The sequence below is a fragment of the Garra rufa genome, chromosome 23 (assembly GCF_049309525.1).
Source record: "Garra rufa chromosome 23, GarRuf1.0, whole genome shotgun sequence".
Classification (NCBI taxonomy): Eukaryota; Metazoa; Chordata; class Actinopteri; order Cypriniformes; family Cyprinidae; genus Garra; species Garra rufa.
This window is the reverse complement of record NC_133383.1, coordinates 4590021-4614568: the sequence shown is the minus strand read 5'-3', so window position 1 is coordinate 4614568 and position 24548 is coordinate 4590021. Positions and strand designations below refer to the sequence as shown.

Genomic DNA, 24548 nt, shown 5'->3' with positions numbered 1-24548 from the left:
TAATTGTCAAGAAAATAACTTATCTTTAATAGTTTTGGTTCAACATACTTACCTGTAGATCAAAACTTGCCTTAAAGTTACACCAGAATTTTTTTTTTAGTTTTATTTAGTAACTTTCAGGAGGGTGTACTTATTTTTGCAATTCAACATTTTAACACTTTGATAAGAAAATAGTATTTTTCTGAATAATTTTAACATTCTTCTTTGGTAACTGATTAAGCAGACTTGCTAGAATATTATATCTCTAAAGTTTCAGGTGGGGGGGGGTGTAAGGGGTGTACTTATTTATGCTGTGCACTGTATATTATTACTGTATATTATTATATATAAATATATTTAATATATAAACATAACATGTTTTTCTTAAATATATACATGCATGTTTGTGTATTTAAATATACATAATAAATATACACAGTCGACACACATATATTATGTAAACAAAAACATTTATTTTGGATGCGATTAATCGTTGCCCAGCACTAAAATAACTAAATCTTATTTACAATTTTAATAAAATAACACTGGCTTGAAATAGGTGTCAATTTGCTTGAGGTTTGGTGTGGAATATTATTACAGTTTAAAATTAAAATTTTCTATTTTAATATATATTTTAAAATTAAATTATTATTGTGATGCAAAGCTGAGTTTTCAGCATCATTACTCCAGTCTTCAGTGTCATTCTAATATGCTGATTTGCTTACTATCAATGTTGAAAACAGTTGTGCAAATTAAAATTTTTGTGGAAACCGTGATACATTTTATTTTTCAGGATTCTTTGATGAATAGAAAGATCAAAAGATCAGCAACATTAGATTTTGCAACATTATAAATGTCTTTACTGTCACTTTTGAGTAATTGAGTAATGCATCTTTGCTGAATAAAAATGTTTAAAATTAAAAATCATACTGACCCTACACTTTTAAATAGTAGTGTATAGTGAATCAAACCTAGTCTAGCACACTATATGATATGGAGTGCAAGCAAATTTGGGACGCAGTCACTCTTTCATTCATGATTTATTTATATTAAGTGGAATTCACTGTGTTTTATAGCCCTAAAAGCTATAACTTTGGCTCCGAGTGCAGTGCGTACCGTCATTACCGGGGTGTTTGAGGACAGACACGGGGACCATGACGGTGGGTGGGGGAGAGTTGAGGGTGCCGGCGGCGCGGGCCTGCTGCATGGGCGGTATGGTGGAGCAGTACTCTGATGGGATGTTGGGATTGGGACTGGGCCCAGTAGGGCTCATCATTCTCTCATGGGCTTGAGCTGCACACAAACAAACAAAATCAGTCGTTCCTAAATCAGTCTTTTCAGTGTGGTGAATGAAAAGGGAATGCTTGGAGAAAAGAATGAGAGAGAGAGAGAGAAATGTATGAGTTTTCTTATTAAAGTCTACGCACAACCTAAAAATAACAATTAAAGCAACTTAATAAATACTCCTAGAATTGTGAATGTTTCATCAGTGCACATTATACTAAAGAAAAACATTGTTTTGTGTATTTTGCATCAAAACATAGTACTTAATATCGGACTTTACTTGACTTATGTAATGGAAGAAGTACACAATATTATATCTAATATGTAACTAACCAATCAAAGTGTCATTCTAAATAATTTTACATTTACAGTGGGGGCCAAAATTTTTAGAACACTAGAACACTAGTAACCATAAAAAATGGTTTTAAGTCAGTTATTTCCATCTTTTGCTGTATAATATAGGTTTAAAATTGTACCTTTTGGGGTACAACAGCTTGTCGCTGGAGCAGTACCCTTAAAAGGACATCTTTGTACCTTTTTTACCCCTAATAGGTACATATTAGTACCTAAAGGGTACATATTACTATTCTAAGGTACTAATATGTACCCTATAGGGGTAAAAAAGGTACAAAGATGTCCTTTTAAAGGTACTGCTCTGGCGACAAGCTGTTGTACTCCTAAAGGTACAGTTTTAAACCCCTATTTTTCTGTGTGTAGTGTGTCAGTAGGAAATATCAGTTTACATTTCCAAACATTTTGCCATTAATTGCAATAACCCAGTGTGATTTTTGTTTGCAAAAGGAGCCAATGCACAGAGAGATGGTGTGGAATGACTAGAAGAAACAGAACAAACTGTGGCAACGTCTCCAAGATCTACCTGCAAAGCTACAGTACTGTTAAAAGTTTTAGGCACTTGTGTAAAAATTAGGGATGCACCGAATCCAGGATTCGGATTCGGCCGAATCCTGGGCTTTTTGACGGGGTTCGGTTTCGGCCGAACCTTAGATTTATTTTCCACCGAAACCGAACCCTAGACTTGCACTACGACGTCACACGGCCGTTGATTACGTGAAGGTGTTTAGGCTACATAGGACCCGTTCGAATGTAGTAGGCTGTAAGAATCTGAAAATGGAACTCGTAAGCAAAAAAAGTTTTGTTTGGCAGTACTTTCAACCAAAAGAAGGCGATTCAAGTCGAGCTTTATGTTCAATTTGCAATGCCAATTTGTCTCGTGGTGGCAAGGACCCTAAGCAGTACACAACATATCGCCGATGTTAAAACATTTGCGTCTAAGGGGCCGTTCACATGTTGCGCCTAAAAACGCGTGGAAAACGCTAGGCGCGCCGCTTTCTTCCTTGTCAACAAAGCGTTCGGGCGCTTACGCTCCGGAAGCATCTGCTGTTTCTAAGCAACCATCAGCTGCGCTCTAGCTCCAAGCTGCGGAGCGCTTGCTGCATTCTGAAAAGTTGAGATGTTTTTATCTCGATGCGGCGCGGATGCGCCTGGAAAAAACGAGCGCGTCGCACTGCGTGCGGGTCGCGACCGCGTCGCTTCCATTATGCGCGCGCAAGCCGCGCGTCTACATTTAAAATAACGAATTTGAGCGCGCAAAAGACGCTACATGTGAACGGCCCCTAAAACATCCAAAAGAATACGAGTTTTGCATGAAGGAATCTACAGACAGCAGCCAAAATGCAGCAACTTCAGGTACGGCAGCTGGACAGTCACAGCTAAAAACGTGTAATTAAGGATGCGAGTAGGATTCGGTATTCGGTTTCGGATTCGGACGAATCTTAAACAGTGGATTCGGTATTCGGCCGAACCCCAAAAATCTGGATTCGGTGCATCCCTAGTAAAAATGCAGTAAAATAAGGATGCTTTAAAAAAAGAATGTCATAAATAGATTTTCTTTATCAATGAACTTCTATTAACTAAATTAAATCAACATTTCGTCTTTTCAGGTAGCTTTGCATGTCTCCTGAATCATCTTGGGAGACGTTGCCACAGTTTTTCTGGATTTAGTCTGTCTCAGTTTGTTCTGTTTCTTCAAGTCATTCCAGACAGATTGGATGATGATGAGATCTCTGTGTGGCTGTTGTCAGACTCCTTGTGCAAACAAAAAACTCACTGGATTACAAATAATTATTACAGTTAATTGCAAAATGAATGTTTGGAAATGTAAACTGATATTTCCTACTGACACACTACAGCAAAAGATGAAAAAAACTGACTTAAAACCATTTTAGCTGCTGAAAATACTAGTATTCTAATATCTTTTGGAGTTAATAGTTAAATTCAGTCATCATTTATGCACCCTTAAGTTTTATGACTTTTTTTTTGGTCTTCCGATGAACACACTAAGAGAAATTTAGCACTAAAAGTACCATAAAAGTAGTTTTGTGTAGACGTGCGTTTTGTCGTCCATGTCTTTGTAAATATTTTCTGAAAATCTTGTCTCTACTGCAGCTGAGTGAATAGGTTTCAATCTGTTCCTCACACATTTAACTTCTGGATGATTTTCAATAACACATTTGCAAGTATAAACTACTTTTATGGTGGTTTTTCTGAGATTGACAACCCCTGGTTTACAAGCTTTAATTTTATGGAAAAGAAAAGCAACAATGTTTCTCTTGTTTGTATTCCACAAAAGAAAGAAAGCCATATGGCTTTGGAATTAAAATGACAGAATTGTCCTTTTGTGGTGAACTGCCCCTTTCAATGCAGTAAAAGTGCAAAATCAAATGTCAAATATATTTATACACACTTCATTCAAAAGTTTGGGGAGAGTAAGATTTTTTTTATTTAGGAAAGAAATTAATAATTTCACTCAGCAAGGATGCATTGAATTGATCAAAAGTCAGAGTAACAGCATCTATAATGTAAAAAAGATCAATATGTTGTTCTTTTAAACTTTCTATGTCTATGCACAACTTTAGTTAACAGCCTAAAAAATATAAATTAAGGCAATTTATGGTTTAAATAATACTCCTGGTATTTTTGAACAATTCATCAGTGCACATTTTACTAAAGAAAAACATTGTTTTGAGTATTCTGCATTAAAATATAATACTCAATATCTAATATTACCTGATTTTTCTAACTATATAATAAAAAAACAGAGAATATTTTATCTAATATGTAACTGTCCAATCAAAGTCTCATCCTAAATTGCTTCAAATTTAATATCTTGTTTTACTCACACATACTTCAGAAAACAGGAGTTTTATGATATTTTTTTTTCTTCTGCTGAACACAAAAAGAGAAATTTAGGACAAAAGTACTATAAAGTACCTTTGAAGACTGAAAATCTTGCCCTCCACTGCAGCTGAGTGAAAACATTTTAATCTGTTCCGCACACATATAACTTCTGGATGACTTTTAATATAACATTTGGAAGTATGAACTACTTTTATGACAAGCCCTGGTTTATATGCTTTAATTTTATTAAAAAAAAAAAAAAAAAAGAAATGTGACAACGTTTCTCTTTTTCTATTTCCCAAAAGAAAGAAAGTCATATGGGTTTGGAAAAACATAAATAAATGATGACAGAATTTTCATTTTGGAGTGAACGGCCACTTTAAAATGCAGTGAAAGGAGTTCAAGTGAGTTGAAATGTCAAATATATTTATATACACTACCATTCAAAAGTTTGGGGTCAGTAAGATGTTTGTTCTTAAAGAAATGAACACTTTTATTTAGAAAGGATGCATTAAATTGATTAAAAGTGACAGTCAAGACATTTAAAATGTCACAAAAGATTTCTATTCCAAATAAATGCTGATCTTTTTACCTTTCTATTAATCAAAGAATCCTGAAAAATAAAATGCATCACAGTTTCCACAAAAATATGAAGCAGCAACAGATTTCAATGTTGATAATAATCAGAAATGTATCTTGAGATCATTAGAATGATTTCTGAAGGATCACGTGACACTGAAGACTGGAGTAATGATGCTGAAAATTGAGCTTTGATCACAAAAAGTTTTAAACATATTCAAAAAGAAAACGGTTATTTTAAATTGTAATAATATTTCACAATTTTACAGTGTTTTGAACATCTAAATGCAGCTTTGGTGAGCAGAAGACTTTCAAAAACATTAAACTCTTAGTCTCCAAACTTTTGATCGGTAGTGTATATAACGTACGCTCAGCTGTTGACCTGTGGTAAACCAAACGATGATTAAAGTCCAAAGTACAAACCTCATTCGGCTGAGTCACATTCTAATAAATCAAACGCATCAAGCGTTTACAAGCAAGAGCAATGATCGTCAATCACGGCACTGTTGTTATTAAAGTGATGGGCAACGGGCCACCAAACCGAACTCAAGAAACAGGACGTCCAGCGCAGCCACAGCCCAGTGTGCTGACACCTCCTCCATCCGTGAGTCAGCCGTGCTTGCATTGTGTTGATTAAGGCTCATAGATGCTCATCGACCTGATTACACTGGCACTGCCTGTGACACCTGCAAACATGTCAGCTAAAAGCACGAAAGCCGAAATATGCTGGCTCACGACAGATGGCAACAGCGAAGCCAAGAACCAGCAGGACGGAACGTCCTTCACTAAAGACGGTGCAAAAAAGTTACAAACTTAAGGAGCTAACCAAATGAGATGATCAATTACACTTCAAGCCTCAAGAGGGCTCAATTCCGATTCAGTTCAGTGAGCTTACCTCATCCTAAATTAACTCTCTTCCAGGTTAATCACGGGTTGCATGTTAGTCTCCCAGGACCGGGTTAGTGTGCGCCGAGCGAAGGAGGAAGTGTCCCCCTTGCTGCCGAACGAGAAAGAGTCCGCGTGCGAGTGAGATAGAGGGCGCATCCTTGAGCCTCTCTCATTCCGGACGGGGCGCAGCTCACTTCCGCAAGCTCACACTGAGTTCTCGTCTGTCCTGGACCAGGCGAACGTCTCTGGCTGTGAGTGCAAGCTCAGTCCGTCCATCACACGCACGCACAGAGGTCGTATTAAATGGCTGCCCTGGGCTGAGAGTGGTGACAAACCCTCCTCGCCTGAAGACGAGATGTGTGCATGTGTGTGTGTTTATGTGTGTGTCTAACTCTATTCCTCATCCCGGAGAGTGAATGAGAGAGAGTGTCACGAATACTGCACCAGGTGGGTCCTACACCACACACACAAACACACACTCAAGGACATGCACCAGTGCCCTGGCTCCACCCAGCCCTGCACCAAACCCTGCGAGAGCTGGCTGGCGACTCGCAGCACTGACGCTCTATGATGAATGTCCTTTTTAATGTGCAAATGGACCGCACGCTCGGCCACACACCGTGTGCCAGCCTATTTTTATAGACCGTCCAGGACAAAAATAAATAAATAAAAAATAAGCCTTGATCTTCTCCATTAAATCAGCCCTTGAAAAATAAAAGAGCTTCAGATGTTTGGTCCACAAAAAAAAGTTGGACACTAATTAAAAGCTTCTGCTCTCTTTTAAAAGCGAGGCAAGGGAGCCATGGTTTTACTGCTAATTGAAACTAAAAAGTAGTAAAGTTTAAATTAAATAAAAAACACTTACTTGATTAAAAATTTAAGCACTACAATTAATAAAACATTCAAAAACTAATAAACATTACAGGCACATGAAAAAATTACTTTATAATATTAAAAGCCAATTCAAAATATGAATAAATACTATTAGAGTACATAAATAATACTAGGGATGTAATGATATTATCAATACCGTGATATCGTGATCGCGATAATATCGAGACAGTTTTGCTATCACATGATGATATCAAACGACAGGTCTTCCGAGCAAAAAGTTTTTTAAAATACATTTTAACTTCTTATTCTAACATAAAAGGTCTTTAAAGTTGTGTTTTGGGTAATTATGCTTTGGCACAGTATCTGTCAAATCAACTAAACCTGAAAGCACAATATGGCTCTCTTCAAGTCACTTTGTTCAGGTGATCAGCTCGTGATCCGGTGTTTTCCGTGCCTCAAAACGGCTCAGGTTACAGTGAATGCAGTAAACTCATTTATTGCATGTGCTGTGAGTTTAGTGTGCGTTTGGAAATGCAACGGCCACCAGTTAAGTTTTGTTTTTTGGCAGATGATTACAGCATTTCACTAGATTTGTAGTAAGACACGTTTTTGTAAGCCTGTTTTTCACTTAAGCTGGAGTTTTCCATCAAAATAAAAGCTGTACTGTCAAAATAAAAGCTTAAAAGTGCAGTATGGATTGCTGACTGCTAGTAATGTTACTGCAGTCCAAATTCAAAATATCGATTTCAAGTGTAGTAATTAGGAAGTATTGTAATTTCCCTACTGTAGTGTAAAGCAAAAATATTATCTATGAAATATTCATTTTCATTTATTTTACAGTGCAGTTGTTTTACAATATATGGCTATTACTGTCATTGTTGTTATTATTATTTTATTTTAATTTATTTGTCTTCCTAAAACACCAGTGTGAATGTAAATTAGTCGTAAATGTAAATTAGACAGTATATGAGAACTAAAAAAAGTCCGGTAGTCAATTCACTGAGTTTTTTCTGACTTAAGTTTAATTAGTTAAGTACATGGGTTGGAGCTCTTAATTTTGAACTAAAAATTTTTGAACTTTGACCAAAGGTTCATTAGATAGAATAATTTAGCTTTAAAATGTACAAAATTGTCTTTTTGTTAAATTCTTCATTTGTCTTTTTTTTTTTAAATATCGCAATAAATATCGCATCATGGACTTCATATCGTGATATTATCACATTGTGAGATTTTGATATCGTTACATACCTAAACATTACATAAACCTAAACTAAGATTAAAAAGGAAATCGGAAAATATAAAAATAATAAAAAATATATATATTAATAAATCCTATAAAAGTATATTAATAATACTAAAATAACACAGCATTGCATCAACTAAGAACAGAAATGTCACAAAAAAACCTCAGAAGGTTAAGAAAGTATAGTTATAAGTAATTAAACTGGGAATTCACTACTGGCAAGATCTACATATAATAAATATTGGCTGTCTATGCAGTAAAAACACACACACACAAAAAAAAAACACTGAATGAAATCTGTGCTACACATAGACTGTAAAAAATATGGACGTAGTATCCGTGACGTCACCCGTAGGATTCTGAAGCGCTAATTTGAAGCTCATAGTGGGCGGGATTCGCGCGTCACTCCCGGATAATCAAAAATGGGCAAAAAGGCGGGATGTGGGTGGAGCTGGTTGCTGAAACCACGCCCGCCTAGAGCGACAGTGGTGACAGCAGCGGCAATCCCCCTGTCACTCAAGTGGCCACGCCCTTAATTATGCTGAACTTTAAGGCTTAATATAACTTAAACTGATGAGTTATAAAAAAATTCACCCCCTCACAGTTGACATGAAGGGCAAAACTAGCTATATAGACCAAAACCATTTTTTGAACCAGGCTGTAAACATACTTTTTTCTGCTGTAAAGTTGGGCATTTTAACATGGAGTGTCAATGGGATTGACTCCCTTTTGCAGCCAGCCTCAAGCGGCCAGTCGATGAATTGCAGTTTCAGTCACTTCCGTGTTGGTTTCACGAGGGAGACCGGAAGGTTGCCCCTTGGTGCTACACCAGAGAAAACGCACACAAAAAAAGGATCCGGCAATCCGTTTTATCAAAGACTTCATAATGCACTTTTGATCTCGACACTGCCCTCTGTTGATCCGACTGACTATGAGGAGGAATAGCAAATGTGGAATTTTCATCTGTAGTTTTAACAAAATCCCTGTAGCTCTCAAAAGCAGGATATAGTGTAAAATGGCTGCTTTGCATCATCCAGCGGACTGACAAATAAACAGGGATATACATATGCATATATATACGTATGTAACAATACGTATATATGTACGTATATACAAAGGACTTACAGATTTTACACATATTTTAATCTCTACTGACATTATAAAAATAAAAATCTGGTTAAAACTTGGCAAACTTGTCCTTGCACAAAAGCTAGCGTCTGCCTTTTGACAATCAGAAACTTTTAAACTTTTCACAACATCTTGCAAACATGTAAAGTAACCAACTACAGTTTGTCTTGCTTAACGTGCCTATGACAAAAATACACTGAAATACACTGCCAACTAAAAATAAATATATCAAATGACTGAGGTTGGTAATAGTGTGTTGATTCACACCTAAAACAACACTTACAATATTAGCTGTATCAGCATCCACACTAATAAAAGATCACATTATAGTTATTGTAAGCATGGACTTTAATAATAGAATGTAGTGCGAATGTGACTTCAGCATGCACTTTAAAGTAGGAACAATTTGGTTCAGCTGTCAATGTTTTTATCATTCATCAGAACAAAAAGCTTTGAAAGTGATTCCAACTATATTGTTTCCCTATGTTGTTATCGTTTTATTTTTGTGTGGATTCCACTATCCTCTTACGATTTTAAAATGGTTAAACCTGTTCTATTTTTCAAAGAATATAGTTCATACTACAACCATAACAATATTGAATAAATGAATGCATTCTTTCAGAATGATTTTTTTTCCAGCTATTGAATGATAACGATCATTATAGTTATCGTTTTATGTTCAAATGGGCTTCAAGAATAACATAATCAAGAAAAACATAACTGAGTGCATCCAACAAACCTCTTTCAATGACTTGATGCCAGTATCACAATACTGATGCAAAGAATGCTTTTGAGTAGTTCTTCCTCAACCTATCAACCTAGTTTGTGTTTATCACAATACAACAGCTAAAAATAAACCATGGCTCATATGACCCATTTTTACACTGACATGAACTACTGCCACAGATTTTATGCCCTTTAAAGGAATAGTTCACCCAAAAATGATCATTTGCTGAAAATTTACCCTCAGATCACCCAAGAGTTGATCGCCATGTGCAACTGATCCGATCAGAATATTTGTGTTTGAGGTGAGCTTCAAAGGTTTCGACATGTTTTACAATGTTGAGTAATGTATCATGGACATATCTCACAAATCCTTTCATAAACAAAGTGTAGAGAGAGTGTAAATAAGAGATTGATTGTGCAGTGCACAGAGCTTCCTTGATTATAATGGGACTTTGTGAGATCGCAGTGAACTAAGATAAGTGAAAGCTTTTAATGGTTTTTAAGGGAGTTTGTAAATGAGATATTGATTTAATACAACAGTTCAATAAACAATAAGTTAATGTTAAGTGACTTACATCGTCTGACTATAACACTACTGACTGATTTTGCTCCATTTCGTCGTCCAAAATAGTCACAAACTGAGCCACTGCGCATCTCCGCTCAAACACAACGGTGTTTCGTTTATGAAAGAACATGCGTTTTTATACAAATCTAGTGAAATGACTCAACTACCCATTTATAAAGAGTCACTTGCTTTATTGCTGAATGAATCAGCCGTTCGAACGAATCAAATGAATGATACGATTCAGTAATTAAATCAGTGTCTTGCCGGCACATGCTGGCAGATTTAGTTTCATTTATTAAAATCATTTTCAGTTATTTAAATCATTTAATATGTCTGTAATCAACATTTTATATTTAAAACATCAATCTCAACATGAATTTATGAATTTCATTGCACTCGTGCCACTTCTGAGCCTCATTAAACATATGAAAATACACCTACAAGCCACTTTTGTGTTCTTCTGTGCCACCTCTGTAGTAGAGGTCTGCATTCCCGCGGCTCTCCCGCGGGACCCGACCAGATTTCTTGCGACGCGGGAAAAAATTTCCAAATAAAAGCGGTTGCGGTCGGTAACTCTGGTGTAATTTGAACGGGAGCAGGCGGTAACAATATCCCGTTCCTGACGTCTTTTCTGAACAGCAAATCTGCACTTTACTCATTCTTATCGAGCATCTGTAGGCTACATCCTGCGATCAAAACTGTTATGCACTCGCTACACTCATGGACCAGTCATGCATTTTACTGGCAATGTCTCATAGGGGCTGAAAGTGGGGGTACTACTGGTGTTTTTTCTGTGGGCAACTGTTTTTCAGTTTATCAGCGTTACTCCAGAGCGCAAAGCCACGTCTTTTTCCCCTTTGCTAAAACAACTTATACTACTGTTTTGGCAATTAAAATAGTTCAGTTTTGCATGAAATGACAAAGTGGTTATAATTTCATTTCTTTTTTATTAAGTTAATTTAGAAAAAGTGTTTAGAGCATTTTTTGTTCGTTAAACGTAAGCTTTTTGTTTCTTAAAGTAACTCAAGCGGCCGGCGGCAGACAGTAAGTTGACCTACTCTACGTTTGAATTTGCTTTCTCAAATCAGGAATTGGCTATAATAAAATCTATAGATTTAAATAATATATAGAAATAATAATAATAATATATAAATGTTCGCTATTAGGCGCATGTCCAATAGTTTTTGCGGAGAGTGGAAACTACGCGTTTTAGGACATGGAGGCACAAGCGCGATCAGTTACATTTTTTTCAGTGGAAAAAAATGATATTTTTTGTCAGACGTGATCAATATATATGTAGAAAGCTTTAAATTAGTACTTAAAGGGATAGTTCACCCAAAAATGAAAATTTGATGTTTATCTGCTTACCCCCAATGCATCCAAGATGTAGGTTACTTTGTTTCCTCATAAAAACACAAACGAAGATTTTTAACGAAAACCGGTGCAGTCTGCCAGCCTTATCATTGACCTGGATGGGCACCAGACCTTTAAAAGTAAATAAAAACATGCACAGACAAATCCAAATTACACCCCGCGGCTCGTGATGATACATTGATATCCTAAGACACGAAACGATCGGTTTTTGTGAGAAACTGAACAGTATTTATATCATTTTTTACCTTTGATACACAGCCACGTCCAACTGTCATGTGCATCAGTCACGTCCATGGTCACGTCACATTAGCACGCGCTCTGGCGTAGAATACGCAAACGTCGTAAGGGGAAATCAGTGAAAAGTCCCGGATGAGTTTGCGCAAACTAACGTAATCTTTTAGCTTTAAATCGGTTTAAACAATCAAGATACGCGCAAGTAATTACCATTTTGAATAGCCGCTATACCCACAATCTCTGTGCACTGTGTAAACAATGAGTGCTGTATACATGCGACAGATCGCTTCCGGCGTTTGCGTATTCTACGCTAGAGCGCGTGCACATGTGACGTGACTGATGCCAAACTCGTGCACATTACAGATGGACGTGGCTATGTATCAAAGGTAAAAAATGATATAAATACTGTTCAGTTTCTCACAAAAACCGATCGTTTCGTGTCTTAGGATATCAATGTATCATCACGAGCCGCGGGGTGTAATTTGGATTTGTCTGTGCATGTTTTTGTTTACTTTTAAAGGTCTGGTGCCCATCCACGTCAATGATAAGGCTGGCAGACTGCACCGGTTTTCGTTAAAAATCTTCGTTTGTGTTTTTATGAGGAAACAAAGTAACCTACATCTTGGATGCATTGGGGGTAAGCAGATAAACATCAAATTTTCATTTTTGGGTGAACTATCCCTTTAACGAAATAAAACAAATGGAAAACAAAAAATCTTTTATTATATAGCTAATCCGTAAAGATGCATTTTTCTCTAAAGACGCGTCCAATGAGGAGATGGATGAGGAGGATCGTTAACTTCATCACTGACTCAGAAAACAGTTTATAAATAATTAAAATATCTCCTTACTATTTCACAGTCATGGTAATTATTTTTGCCGGTGCTTTGTGGCAAGCTTTATCCTATTGCGTGCACTTGAACGCATAACCCTTCCAGCTGCGCTGAAGATGCGCTCAATGTTGCTGACAGGACCGTCCAAGCCGCTCTTGATCATGTTCATGGTAGTCATGGTAGCCTGGTCTGGTGTTTCCACCAGCACTGCATTTTTTTTAATCACCATTGAATGTCTAAAATATCATTTTAGCCCGCATTTGATCTATGACTGGCTGAAATGCAGGGCTATAATAGGTAAGTCTTAAAAGTGGAACATGGAAATATAATGGATGTATTGCGAAAAAAGTTTTATATACTCGGTATTGTTTCCTAATGGTTAAATGTGAGATTCTGGAAACGAGAACTAAATTTAGCGGGAACGGTCGGGTTGGGAAGAAAATTATTCTAAGCGGGCAGCGGGTGAACAAAGCGTGAATATATAGCGGGAACGGGTGGGTGCGGAATAAAACCTCACGGGAGCGGGCAAGAGCGGGACTAGAAAAGCAGTCCCGCGCAGACCTCTACTCTGTAGTACAAATTAATTTTGTTAATACTGATTTTATTTGATTTGTAACTTATTCTTATTCTGTTGTTTTACTTAGAAATTTTAAAAAGCTTAAAAAAATATATATTTTTAAAAATGTGACATAAAAGATGACTTTTAATAAAGTAAAAAAAAAATGGCAAGGTAAAGGTAAAGACTAAATTCCCCTGTAAATCACTTTAAGGAGTCAAATATCACCTCGTAATGAGATTTTTAATTATTGTTTAGAATGTGCTCCTGAAATTTTGACTGTGCTCCTACATGTTTTAAGTAAGAAAAAGTAAGCGTACAGCCTTGCTACAGAGGTGTGGATTACTTGTGGATTATTGTGGTGTTTTTATCAGCTGTTCAGACATTCTGACGGCACCCATTCACTGCAGAGGATCCATTTCTCCAAATCTGTTCTAGTGAACAGACAAACTCATCTTGGATGGTATGTGGGTGAGTGCATTGCTTAAAAATGAAACTTTCATGTTTGGGGGAACTATCTCTTTAATGTTTCGTTGATGAAACAGATTTTTAAAGGTACAGTGCAGTGGATTGCATCCACTTGAACATATTGAATTAGTTTTTATTAAGCCAGCTCGGGAGTATATTAAAGTGATTTAGCACTCACCTCTCTGAATGGTACCATGGCAGATGACACAAACCCTGGCCTCTTTGTCCAGATATTTCAGTCTGCATTTGCGGTTGCAGCAGTTCGCACAATAAACCTGCAAAGCAGACACCATTATTCACTCAAACACTGGATAAACGCAGTACTTCATCAAACATAATCCTGGAGAAAACTCTCTGGTGTCCTTTAGCCCATTTTATTTATTGGCCCAATATGTCTTGAAAACAGCAACTCGGTGCAGCAATTCAAGCGGGAAACTATATCAGTGCTAAAAATACACCGTGCTGACCCGGCAAATCTGCCTCTATATTTAGCACCTCCAGAGCAGAATGAGCCACACACTGACGTAATGAAAACAAAAGACCTCGCACCAATAGATAAAATGAGTACTTTTGCTGTCTAAGGCAGTGGACTACAGGTTTAAGGCTTTCCTGTGGTTATAAAAAAAACGAGAACACAATGGAAGGACTGTGTCACGGACCTTTGGTCAAAATCAGCACAGCTGACTGCATGTTAATTCATTGATTCACACTGCGGTTATTTGCCTTTCACCTCCAAAAGTCAGGGCACGCTCAACTACTACACAAAGTTACAAAGTCACTTTCAGAACTGAAGCAAACACATTACTAAGACACTGATTAACTTAATTTACGCTAAATAAACTCCGACAGGGTGACCAGGATGCAAATGTAAAGTGATTTATTTTAAAATAACTGAGTGTCTGACTGTAAATATCTTGCTTATTATGTGGACACGTACCTGATAAATAATACATGGACATGAAATATTGATCAGAGTTTAAACTATTTTGTTATGTGAGAAGAAAGAGTGCAGAGTAATATAATCAAAATGGAAAATCGCCTCCCTGGGACAATGGTCAATTATACAATTTGAATAAATAAATAATAAAATAAATCAAATTAAACGTTGGGGTAGGTGAGATTTTTTAATGCATAATATTTTTGTTCTAAAGTTTAGTTTTTTAAAGAAGTCTCTTCTGCTCACCAAGCCTGCATTTATTTGATCCAAAGTTAAAATGTAATTTATTCCTGTGAATTTTTAGCATCATTACATCATTACTCTGGTCTTCAGTGTCACATGAGCCTTCAGAAATCACTCTAATATGATGTTTCGCTGCTCAAAAAAACATTTATTATTATTATTATGTTGAAAACAGCCGAGTAGAATTTTCTCAGGTTTCTTTGATGAATAGAAAGTTTAGAAGAACTTTTGATCAATTTAAAGCATCCTTGCTAAATGAAAGTATTACTTAGAATGACTTCTGAAGGAACGTGACAGTAAAGACTGGAGTAATGATGCTAAAAATTCAGCTTTGATCACAGGAATAATTCACATTTTAAAATATATTCAAATAGCAAGCAGTTATTTTAAATAGTAAAAATATGTCACAGTATTACTGCTTTTTCTGTATTTTGGATCAAATAAATGCAGGCCTGGTGAGCTTCCTTAAAAAAACATTAAAAATCTTACTGTTCAAAAACATTTGACTCGTAGTGTAAAGGTCTTTACAGTCATTTTTGATCAATTTGATGCACCCTTGCTGATTAAAGTATTAATTTCTTAAAAAATAAATATATTTTTACTGTACATGCTACCAACACTGAGAGACAACAAACTTACCTTCCCACATGCTCTGCAATGGTGTCTCCTCTTGGTGAAGGTAAACTTTTGCTCGCAATTCATGCAGTTAGGAGCCTCAGAGTCTGGCACCCAAGGGGGCTGCTTTGACCCCAGACCTTCAGCCTCATGTCCAGGTGGATCAGGACTCTCTCCAGGGTATGGTGGAGGCTCTGAAAGCTCGTCATGACCATAACCAGGATCATATTGCTGATAAGAAGGGGGTTCACAGTTATTTTCATCTTGGTTGGGAGAAACTTGTGAGCCATTCTCCGCAGAAACGCCTGGCACGTCGGATTCAGCAAGGCCACTTCGGTGTCTTTCAGATGGAGGTCGTACGGTTTGGTTGGACAGCTGCTTTGGTCTCGCCCCACCATAATTTAAGTCTTGGTTGGGCGCACAAACTGACTGAATCTCAACTGGGCTGGTCACGTTTTCATGGCTGATAGTTTGCGTGGTGTCTGTCCTCAGCGGGCTGCTGTCCTGAGATGAAGAAGAAACGTTTGACCCTTCGCTCTCCTCCAGATACTGAAGTGAACCATCGCTTTCAGGAGAAGCAAACGTCTCGACTTTACAGCTCTGCAGTTCCTCATCTAAAAAGCCTTCCACGTTTCCGTTAAATTCTGAAAAGCCGTCATCTACGAATTTTTCTGCGCCTGCGTCGGAGTTGATTTCCACACCCTGACCCATCAGAAAGGCGTCCAGCTCCTCGTCTGTAACCATCATAACCGTCTGGTCGCTTTCAGGAAGGTAATCGTTGGCCATACTGAACTCGTAGGAATAATTTGGGCTTTCTGAATAGGGTGGAGACGGGTTGCTTTCACACAGCTCTTTCTCTGTTTGCGACAGGTTGTGTTTAAAGTTTCTTTCAGGGTAACAGCCTGAGACAGCGGTTGCTCTTTCTGTGTTGGACAAGATTTGGACTAGCTCAGGTTCATCTTCAGGTGAGGAATCAGGCCTGTTGGCGGAGAACGGAGGTGTTGGTTCTTCTAAAGGAAGAATTAACTCTTCAGCCTCTTGAATCGGAGATTTTTTTTCTAGTTCAGCTTCATCTTTGGTTTCAATCAGTGCTGCCTGTGGGTCTAAAGACGCCACAAGGGATCCACACATAGATACAGCCATCGGCAAGCAAGATAGAGAAGGTTCCTTCTCTGAAGGAGGACTTCCAGTTGAATCTTCAGGATTTTTGACACTCAGATCTTCAGAGAGTTGAGTATCTGTTGAATCTGGCTGGAGCGATACAGCATGCTCTTCACTAGATGCTGAAATAGCTTCATCTGTAGCATGAGGAATTGATTTACTAACATCTTCCTGGTTCACCGAGACCTGTTCTGATCTGTTCTGATCGTTGGAATTTGATTCTCCAGGACAAGAACTTTCAATTAGATTGCACTCCAAAGGAGAGATGCTACTTGGACCATGAGGGTCACCAACAGCTGGTAATATGACATCCAGCAGGCTGAAGGAGCTATAGTTAATCTCAGAGTCTTGTTTTGGTAATTCACCAGGGTTAGAAACATCTACAGGACTCTCAAAGTCCACTAAAAGCTCCTCATTAGTTTCTTTCCGAGGAACATCCAGCTCTTTAAAGTCCTCCTGACTATCAGCCTGCTGGAGGTTTGCAGAACCCGTATCATTCACCAGGTCACAAACAGGCTTCAACGACCGGTCAGGACAGGGTGGAGCTGAACTTTTGATGCCTCTGCTATCGACGGAGGACAGGAGGTCCACACCTGTGAGCGGCCGTTCATTTGAATAGGAATCTTTTTGGTTTAAAGTAATACTTTGTGATGTAAGTCCATAATGCAGAGCATTGACATCTGGGAGTGCTTGCGAGACTGTGTGTTGCTCTGGTATGAAGCTCTGAAGGTCCAAATGGTGACCAGGGACGATCGTGGAGTCTGGACAAGGAGGGCTTGCAAAAGTGGCTGGCTTGTTCTCAAGCTCCTCTGAAAATCAGGTGAAACATCATATTAATTTATAATGTAGCTAACATGAAAACATATTGTATACACTACCAGTGAAAAGTTTTTGAACAGTAAGATTTTAAATGTCTTTTGAAGAAGTCTCTTTTGCACACCAAGCATTTACTAGATCCAAAATACAGTAAAAGTAGTAATATTGTGATTTTTACTATTTCAAATAACTGCTTTCTATTTGAATATATTTTGAAATTTTATTTGTGATCAAAGCTGAATTTTCAGCATCATTACTCCAGTCTTCAGTGTCACATGATCCTTCAGAAATCATTTTAATATGCTGATTTGCTTTTCAAGAAACATTTATTATTACTATTTATCAATATTTAAATCAGTTTAGTGAATTTTATATCAGGATTCTTTGATGAATATAAAGATCTAAAGATCAGCATTTATCTGAAATAAAAATATTTTGTAACATTTTACATTATAACATTCAAAAGCCAAGAAGTCAGTATAATTTACTTTATATTTTAAATTATAGATATTAATATTTCATTTAACAAGGACGTTTTATATTGATTAAATGTGATGATAAAGACATTTATAATGTTACAAAAGGTTTCTATTTCAGATAAATGCTGTTCTTCTGAACTTTCTATTCATCAAAGAATCCTGAAAAAAATTCATTCAGCTGTTCTCAACATAATAATAATAATAAATGTTTTTGAGCAGCAAATCAGTATATTAGAATGATTTCTGAAGGATCGTGTGACTGGAGTAGCAACGCTAAAAATTCAGCTTTGAAATCTCAGGAATAAATTACATTTCAAAATATATTCAAACATCAAACAGTTAGTCTAAATAGTAAAAATATTTCAGAATTGTACTGTATGTTTTTGCTGTACTTTGGATCAAATAAATGCAGGCTTTTTTGCATTTTCTGCAGGTGAGCAGAAGAGACTTCTTTAAAAGACATTAAACATCTTACGGTTCTAAAACTTTTGACTGGTAGCATATTATTTATATATACATTATTTATTACAAAAAAATACAAAATAATAAATAAAAACCACAAAAAAATAATGTGGAAATATTATTGTAATTTAAAATAATTCATTTATATTTAACATTTTTAGCATCATTACTCCAGTCTTCAGTGTCACTTGCTATAAATAATTACGATGCTTCATATTTTCAGGAAACTGTAATACACTGCTATTAAAAGGTTTGGGGGGAAGTATGACAAAATGTAAATCTTACAAAAGATTTCTATTCTAAATAAATGCCGTTCTTTTGAACTTTTCTCTTTCAAAGAATCCTAAAAAAAAATTGTCACCATTTCCATGAAAATAGGAAGCAGTACATTGTTTTTACATTGATAATAATAAGAACAATTATTAATAATTGAGCACCAATAATAACAAATAATAATTTAGCAGCAAATCATCATATTTCTGAATGATCATTTGACAATCAAGACTGGAGTAACAGAGAACAGTTATTTACATTTTTTATAATATTTAAAAAAAAAATAATTCAAAAAAATTTTTTTTTAATCCATAGTACATAGCACACACACAAAATTTAAGTTAAGCAACCAACATGGTATCATAAAACTTTTGACATAAACTATAAAATATATAAATATTATACAGAATGTATGTTCAATTAAATACATAACCGAATTTACATTTATTCACCCTAAAGGAATTATTGTGCACTCACCAAATGAAAAGTGTGAAATTAATATCTGTAATACTACAATATCATTAAAGCAAAAGTCTCAAACCTGCATTGAGTTCAAAGTCATCCAAAAGCTTGTCCAGGTCGCACACAGCAGCCTTAAAATAACTGTCCATCCTAGGACGGGGTACGATACACCTCACTTACCCCTGCAGAGAAACTGGGGCAAATGGGACAGAACCACAAGTTAAAAACCATACCTTTTTCCACAAATATGACATTTTTCCTACTTGGGAGTATGACTTAGTAGTTACTGACAATGATAACCAAAAAAAAAAAATAGACCAGCTGTTCTTAACACTCAAATATAAATAAGTAAAAGGTATGGACAAATATATATGGCTATTGTTTAATACTTGTATAACTTTAAGATTGAATATTTTCAACATCTGAATTCACAGTAAATGTTTTAGATGTTCAGTTTGCAGTGATTTATTGAAGTGAAAAGTGGAAGTGTGATTTCAACAGGTCTACAGTGCAAATCACAGATTTGACAAAGAACACATTATGTAAGGAATAAACTATAAATACAAAAACAACAAACTGAATCAATAAACTCAGATTATGATAACAATCATGAGCTAACGTTACCATATTACGCTTCGTTTCAAAACGATTAATCTAAATTAACTGGATAACGTTCACTTAGTGCTTATCAGTGTTAGTATTTTCAATATTAATAATAACACTATAAATTAGCTAAGATAAAGAGTCTCTGATTACCCATATGATTGTCATTTAGTTAACATTACCTGCTCACTGCACTGTCAAAAACTAATAAAGCACACCATTGAAACCGTTAGCACACAAAAATAAAGCTGTCTTAGCGTCAACCCTAAAATATCAAAAACAAACAGTCACTCGTTATTTTCATAAAGTTATATTAGCTGTTGAGTTATCATTAGCAATCTGCTAACTAGCTTCTAGCTGTTAGCGTCTAATCACACACAAACATAAATACAACCCAGGTGACTGGAATGTTATTTTTTATGACATAATTCCGCTTCGTTAGCTACCTTAATAAGTGTCATTGTCCAGTCGTCTTCGTCTGTTGGCGGTTTTCAGATGAAACGTTAGTGTATTTCACTGTTAGCACCTAGCTAATGTTTTCTTTTTCCTCAGTAAATTCCACAGTCGACTGCGTGAGCGACCATTTCCACCCGGCGCAAGACTAGCTCTTAAAGGGGACGCGCGTTATTTTTGGACAATTTTAGACCTTAGTCAGGGTAGCGTCGTATTTAATTTTTGACAGGAATAAAAAAAAAATGAGTCTGTGAGGGTTTATGACCTTATGAAACGTCTTTTCGTAGGAAAAATAATTAAAATGTTCAAACAGTTTTAAAAGTTCAATTCATATACATAAACAACGTTAAATTCAAAGTGTCATCTAACCTGAATTAGATCTAAAGTGAAGAGATGAATTTATTCAACGCGAAAGTTAGGCTATGGGTGAGACTTCCGGTTCATTAGTTGGAAATAATTAGAATGTATTGAATCTCTCCTTAATTGTAATTTTAAGCAAGCTTACTAGAAATATTTTACAATTTTCATGAACAGGTATTGTTATCATAGATGATTAATACAAATACAATTTTTCCCTCACAAATGCTTAATTTGGAATAATAAATGCATCACACACCAAAATAAATCTCTTTTTTTTTTTTAGAAAAAATGTTTTCTAAACTTTTGAATAGTAATGGTCATGTGCTTACCTATTCATAGTTTTTAGAAAAACATTCATTTTATATACCAGTTAAGGAGTATATGATGATAATTAAAGCCATTCCCCTCAAAACTTAGGAAATTATTAAGAAATTATATTTCATTCTTAAAACTGGAAGATTTAAATATAAAACAAAAAATAATAATAATAATTACACATTTCTTAGAATGATTTGCAGTGTCCAGTGTTCCTTCCTTTAGCCATTGGTTTTTGGAGATTACAACTTTAAGATGTCAACTGGAAAGAGACCTTTAAGATTTCCAGACGTTTTTGTATCACAAATAAAATTAGAGACGTATCATTCAAGATTGTTCATCGTATTTATCCTGTAAAACTGTAAAGGCATTGACTTGAAGTGTTTTTTTTCTGTAAAGAGGAAAATGAGTGTTGTCCATTTATGTTATGATTGTATTTTTTTTAACAACAGTTTTTGTTTTTAAACATTGTCATACAGATTGAGACAACAGTTCATGTTTTTCATTATAACCAGACAAAAAATAAAAAATAAAAACACAAATAAATAATTAAATACAATCTAAAATAATATTAATACATAAATGAACACAAAGATAAGTAAAAAAAAAAAAAGTACAGGAATAAAATACTTGTCTATATATTCTCAATGTCCATCAGTTCCACAAAAGAGTCACCATCTAGACTCTGCAAATGTCATAGAAAACTTTCCAGATGGACCAAAATACATGAAGTTTGTTTTTCAAAAAACAGGTAATCTTTTCTAAAGCAAGGCATGAAGTCATCCCCTTTATCTATTGAGACATGCCAGGACTTTCTTCTTTTTTCCAAGAACATGGTTATGATTGTATTTATACAAAATTATTTTGGTTAGATTCTTCTTTTCTTTTTTTGGTTAAACAAAGTACTAATATTGAATTGCAACTTAAAGAAAGGGATGTGTTGACTTCAAAATTTGGTATATTGTGAATTTACTCATTATATATGGAAAATTCTTTACTCTTTACTTTACTCTTTACTTGATTGGGCAGTGAAAATTTTTTTTTTACTAATTTTAAAATAGAAATAGGTCACTACCTGTATATGTTAAAAGAAAAAAAAATGTAAATTACTTACAGCCTTAAATATTCTTTGAACAATATGTAACTATTTGTACTTGTTTACAGACATGTGATTTTCTTATTGCTTTCCCTATTTAAGTTTTTTATTGTTTTTTGTTTATTATTGTTTTAATGTAATTTAAATGTTATTGCCCTTTTATGTTCTTTGTTCTAAAAATGTCCAGGAAACTACAAACCAGTGGGTTCATTATTAAGATAATACATTAAAATAATATGGAAAGACACACCAATTTGCAATATCAAACAGAAAAACAAGCTGTTTTGTACAGCTAAAAATAGCTGGATGTGGAAGCCAGACACATAAAATGTACACTCTTACGGGAAAAATAAGGTGGATAAAAACATAACATATTTTTTTCTGGTTTATGCGAACGCTGTTATAAGAACCTTTGCTAATGTTCGTATTAGGTTATTAAAATGTTTATGAATGTTCTGTTTTTGAAATGTTTTAAAATACATTTTTTTTCCTGGTTCCAACAATGTATGAATGTTTTTTACTGATGTTTTTTTTAGATTATAAAAAAACTTTTTATAAAAAACTTGAAGTGTATTGAAAGAATGTTTGTTCATAATGATCATACTGTTGGCAAAAGTTCTGAGAATATTCCCTGTTAGCTGGTATGTACATGGAAAATATTTATTTTTAGTGATTAGTGTTTCTTTTTTTAATCTATAGCAACACAAATACACCACAGATTTATAATGAAAAGTAAGTCCTTAAGATCATTTAGCTGTTACTGAAAGATTTCCTATTCATAGTTAATTATTGGCATGAGAAGGTAAGGTGGACCATAAAAAGACAATAGTTTGCAAATCACTTCTGCAGCTCACTAGCAGTGTGTGTTTTAGCAGCATAACACAAGTAGGGTGTTGTAAACACTTATTACTAATCATATTTATTTAAGGCACAAATAACTAATGCTGTTCAAACCTTTTGTTGCAAAATAGTTTTGTTTTCACCTGAACAATACTACATCCTTGTTCTAAAGCAGGTACTGAATATATTTCCACAGATTCTTCCTCTATATGTGTCTTTAGTTCCTCAAACTACTGAATGACTGCTTTCCGTGTGCCAACTGAAAGTCATTGCCTTTTGCCTTTGCAAGTTTTATCGAAAGATACTTGGAAATGAATCACACTGTCAGCACATGAACTTATGTTTACACAGTAAACACGGTAAAATCAGCAATTTGTTTTTTTCCCAGAAAATGATGCAGAGTAAGCTAGATGTGACGGCACAATACTGATGATTTGCAAATATGTGACTCACCACAAAACCAGTCTTAAATAGCACAGGTATATTCGTAGCAATGGCCAAAAATACACTGTATGGGTCAAAATTATTGATTTTTCTTTTATGCCAAAAATCATTAGGATATTACATAAAGATCATGTTCCATGAAGATATCCTGTAAGTTTCATACCATAAATATATTAAAACTTAATTTTTCTGATTGCGAAGAACAACTTTGAAAGTGATTTTCTCAATATATTGATTTTTTGCACTCTCAGATTCCAGCTTTTAAAATAGTTTGTATATTATCTCAGTCATATCCTAACCATACATTAATGGAAAGCTTATTTGTTTATATTTCAAAAAATTACCCTTATGACTAGTTTTGTGGTTCTGGGTCACATACACTACCGTTCAAAAGTTTGGGGTCAGTAAGACTTGTAATAGTCTTTAAAGAAGTGTCTTATCAAGGCTGCATTTATTTGATTAAAATACAGAAAAAAACAGTAATATTGCAAAATGTTTTTACAATATAAAATCATGTTTTTTATTTTAACATACTTTAAAATAGAATTTATTCCTGTGATGAAAAGCTGAATTTTTATCAGCTGTTACTCCAGTCTTAAGTGTCACATGATCCTTCAGAAATCATTCTAATATGCTGATTTATTATTAGAATGATCAATGTTGGATAATATCAACAATATATATATATTTTTTTTTTTTTTCAGGATTCTTTCATGAATAACAAGTTTAAAAAGTACATTGTTTATTCAAAATATAAATATTTTATAACAATGTAAATTCTTTATTATTAACTTTGAATAAGCTTTTAATTATTACCTTAATACATCCTTGGTGAATAAAAGTATTAATTTCTTTAAAAAAGAAAAGAAACAATAAAAATGTACTGACACCAAATGTTTGAACGGTAGTGTATGTCAATCACAGAAATTTAGGTCAGTAAAGACACCACCATACTTCATCTAATTTGGTTATTAATTACATCTTTAGTAGTGAACAGGAACCAAAACCGCTTCCTGAAATGAGTCACGTGTGATTTATTCAAAATATCTTTGTTTATTATAGTTATTATTCCAGGTGTGCACTATTATTATTATGCATTT

The 24548-nt window shown here is 35.1% G+C and overlaps 1 protein-coding gene across 3 annotated transcripts in view; it reads right to left on the bottom strand.

Moving 5' to 3' along the window:
• The window catches only part of zfyve16 (zinc finger, FYVE domain containing 16), a 38757-nt gene extending 18236 nt beyond the window's left edge, over positions 1–20521 (bottom strand). Inside the window, exons 1-5 of one of the 3 annotated variants that reach the window (XM_073829675.1) lie at positions 20387–20521; positions 19417–19530; positions 15709–17654; positions 14068–14164; positions 1096–1272 (exon numbers count right to left, since the gene is read on the bottom strand). In XM_073829675.1, the coding sequence (XP_073685776.1) occupies positions 1096–1272; positions 14068–14164; positions 15709–17654; positions 19417–19486 (2290 nt within the window). In that variant the 5' untranslated portion in view covers positions 19487–19530; positions 20387–20521. The remainder of the gene's footprint in view (positions 1–1095; positions 1273–14067; positions 14165–15708; positions 17655–19416; positions 19531–20386) is intronic. The other 2 variants (XM_073829676.1, XM_073829677.1) reach the window with 2 other exon arrangements.
• Positions 20522–24548: the final 4027 nt, after the last annotated feature.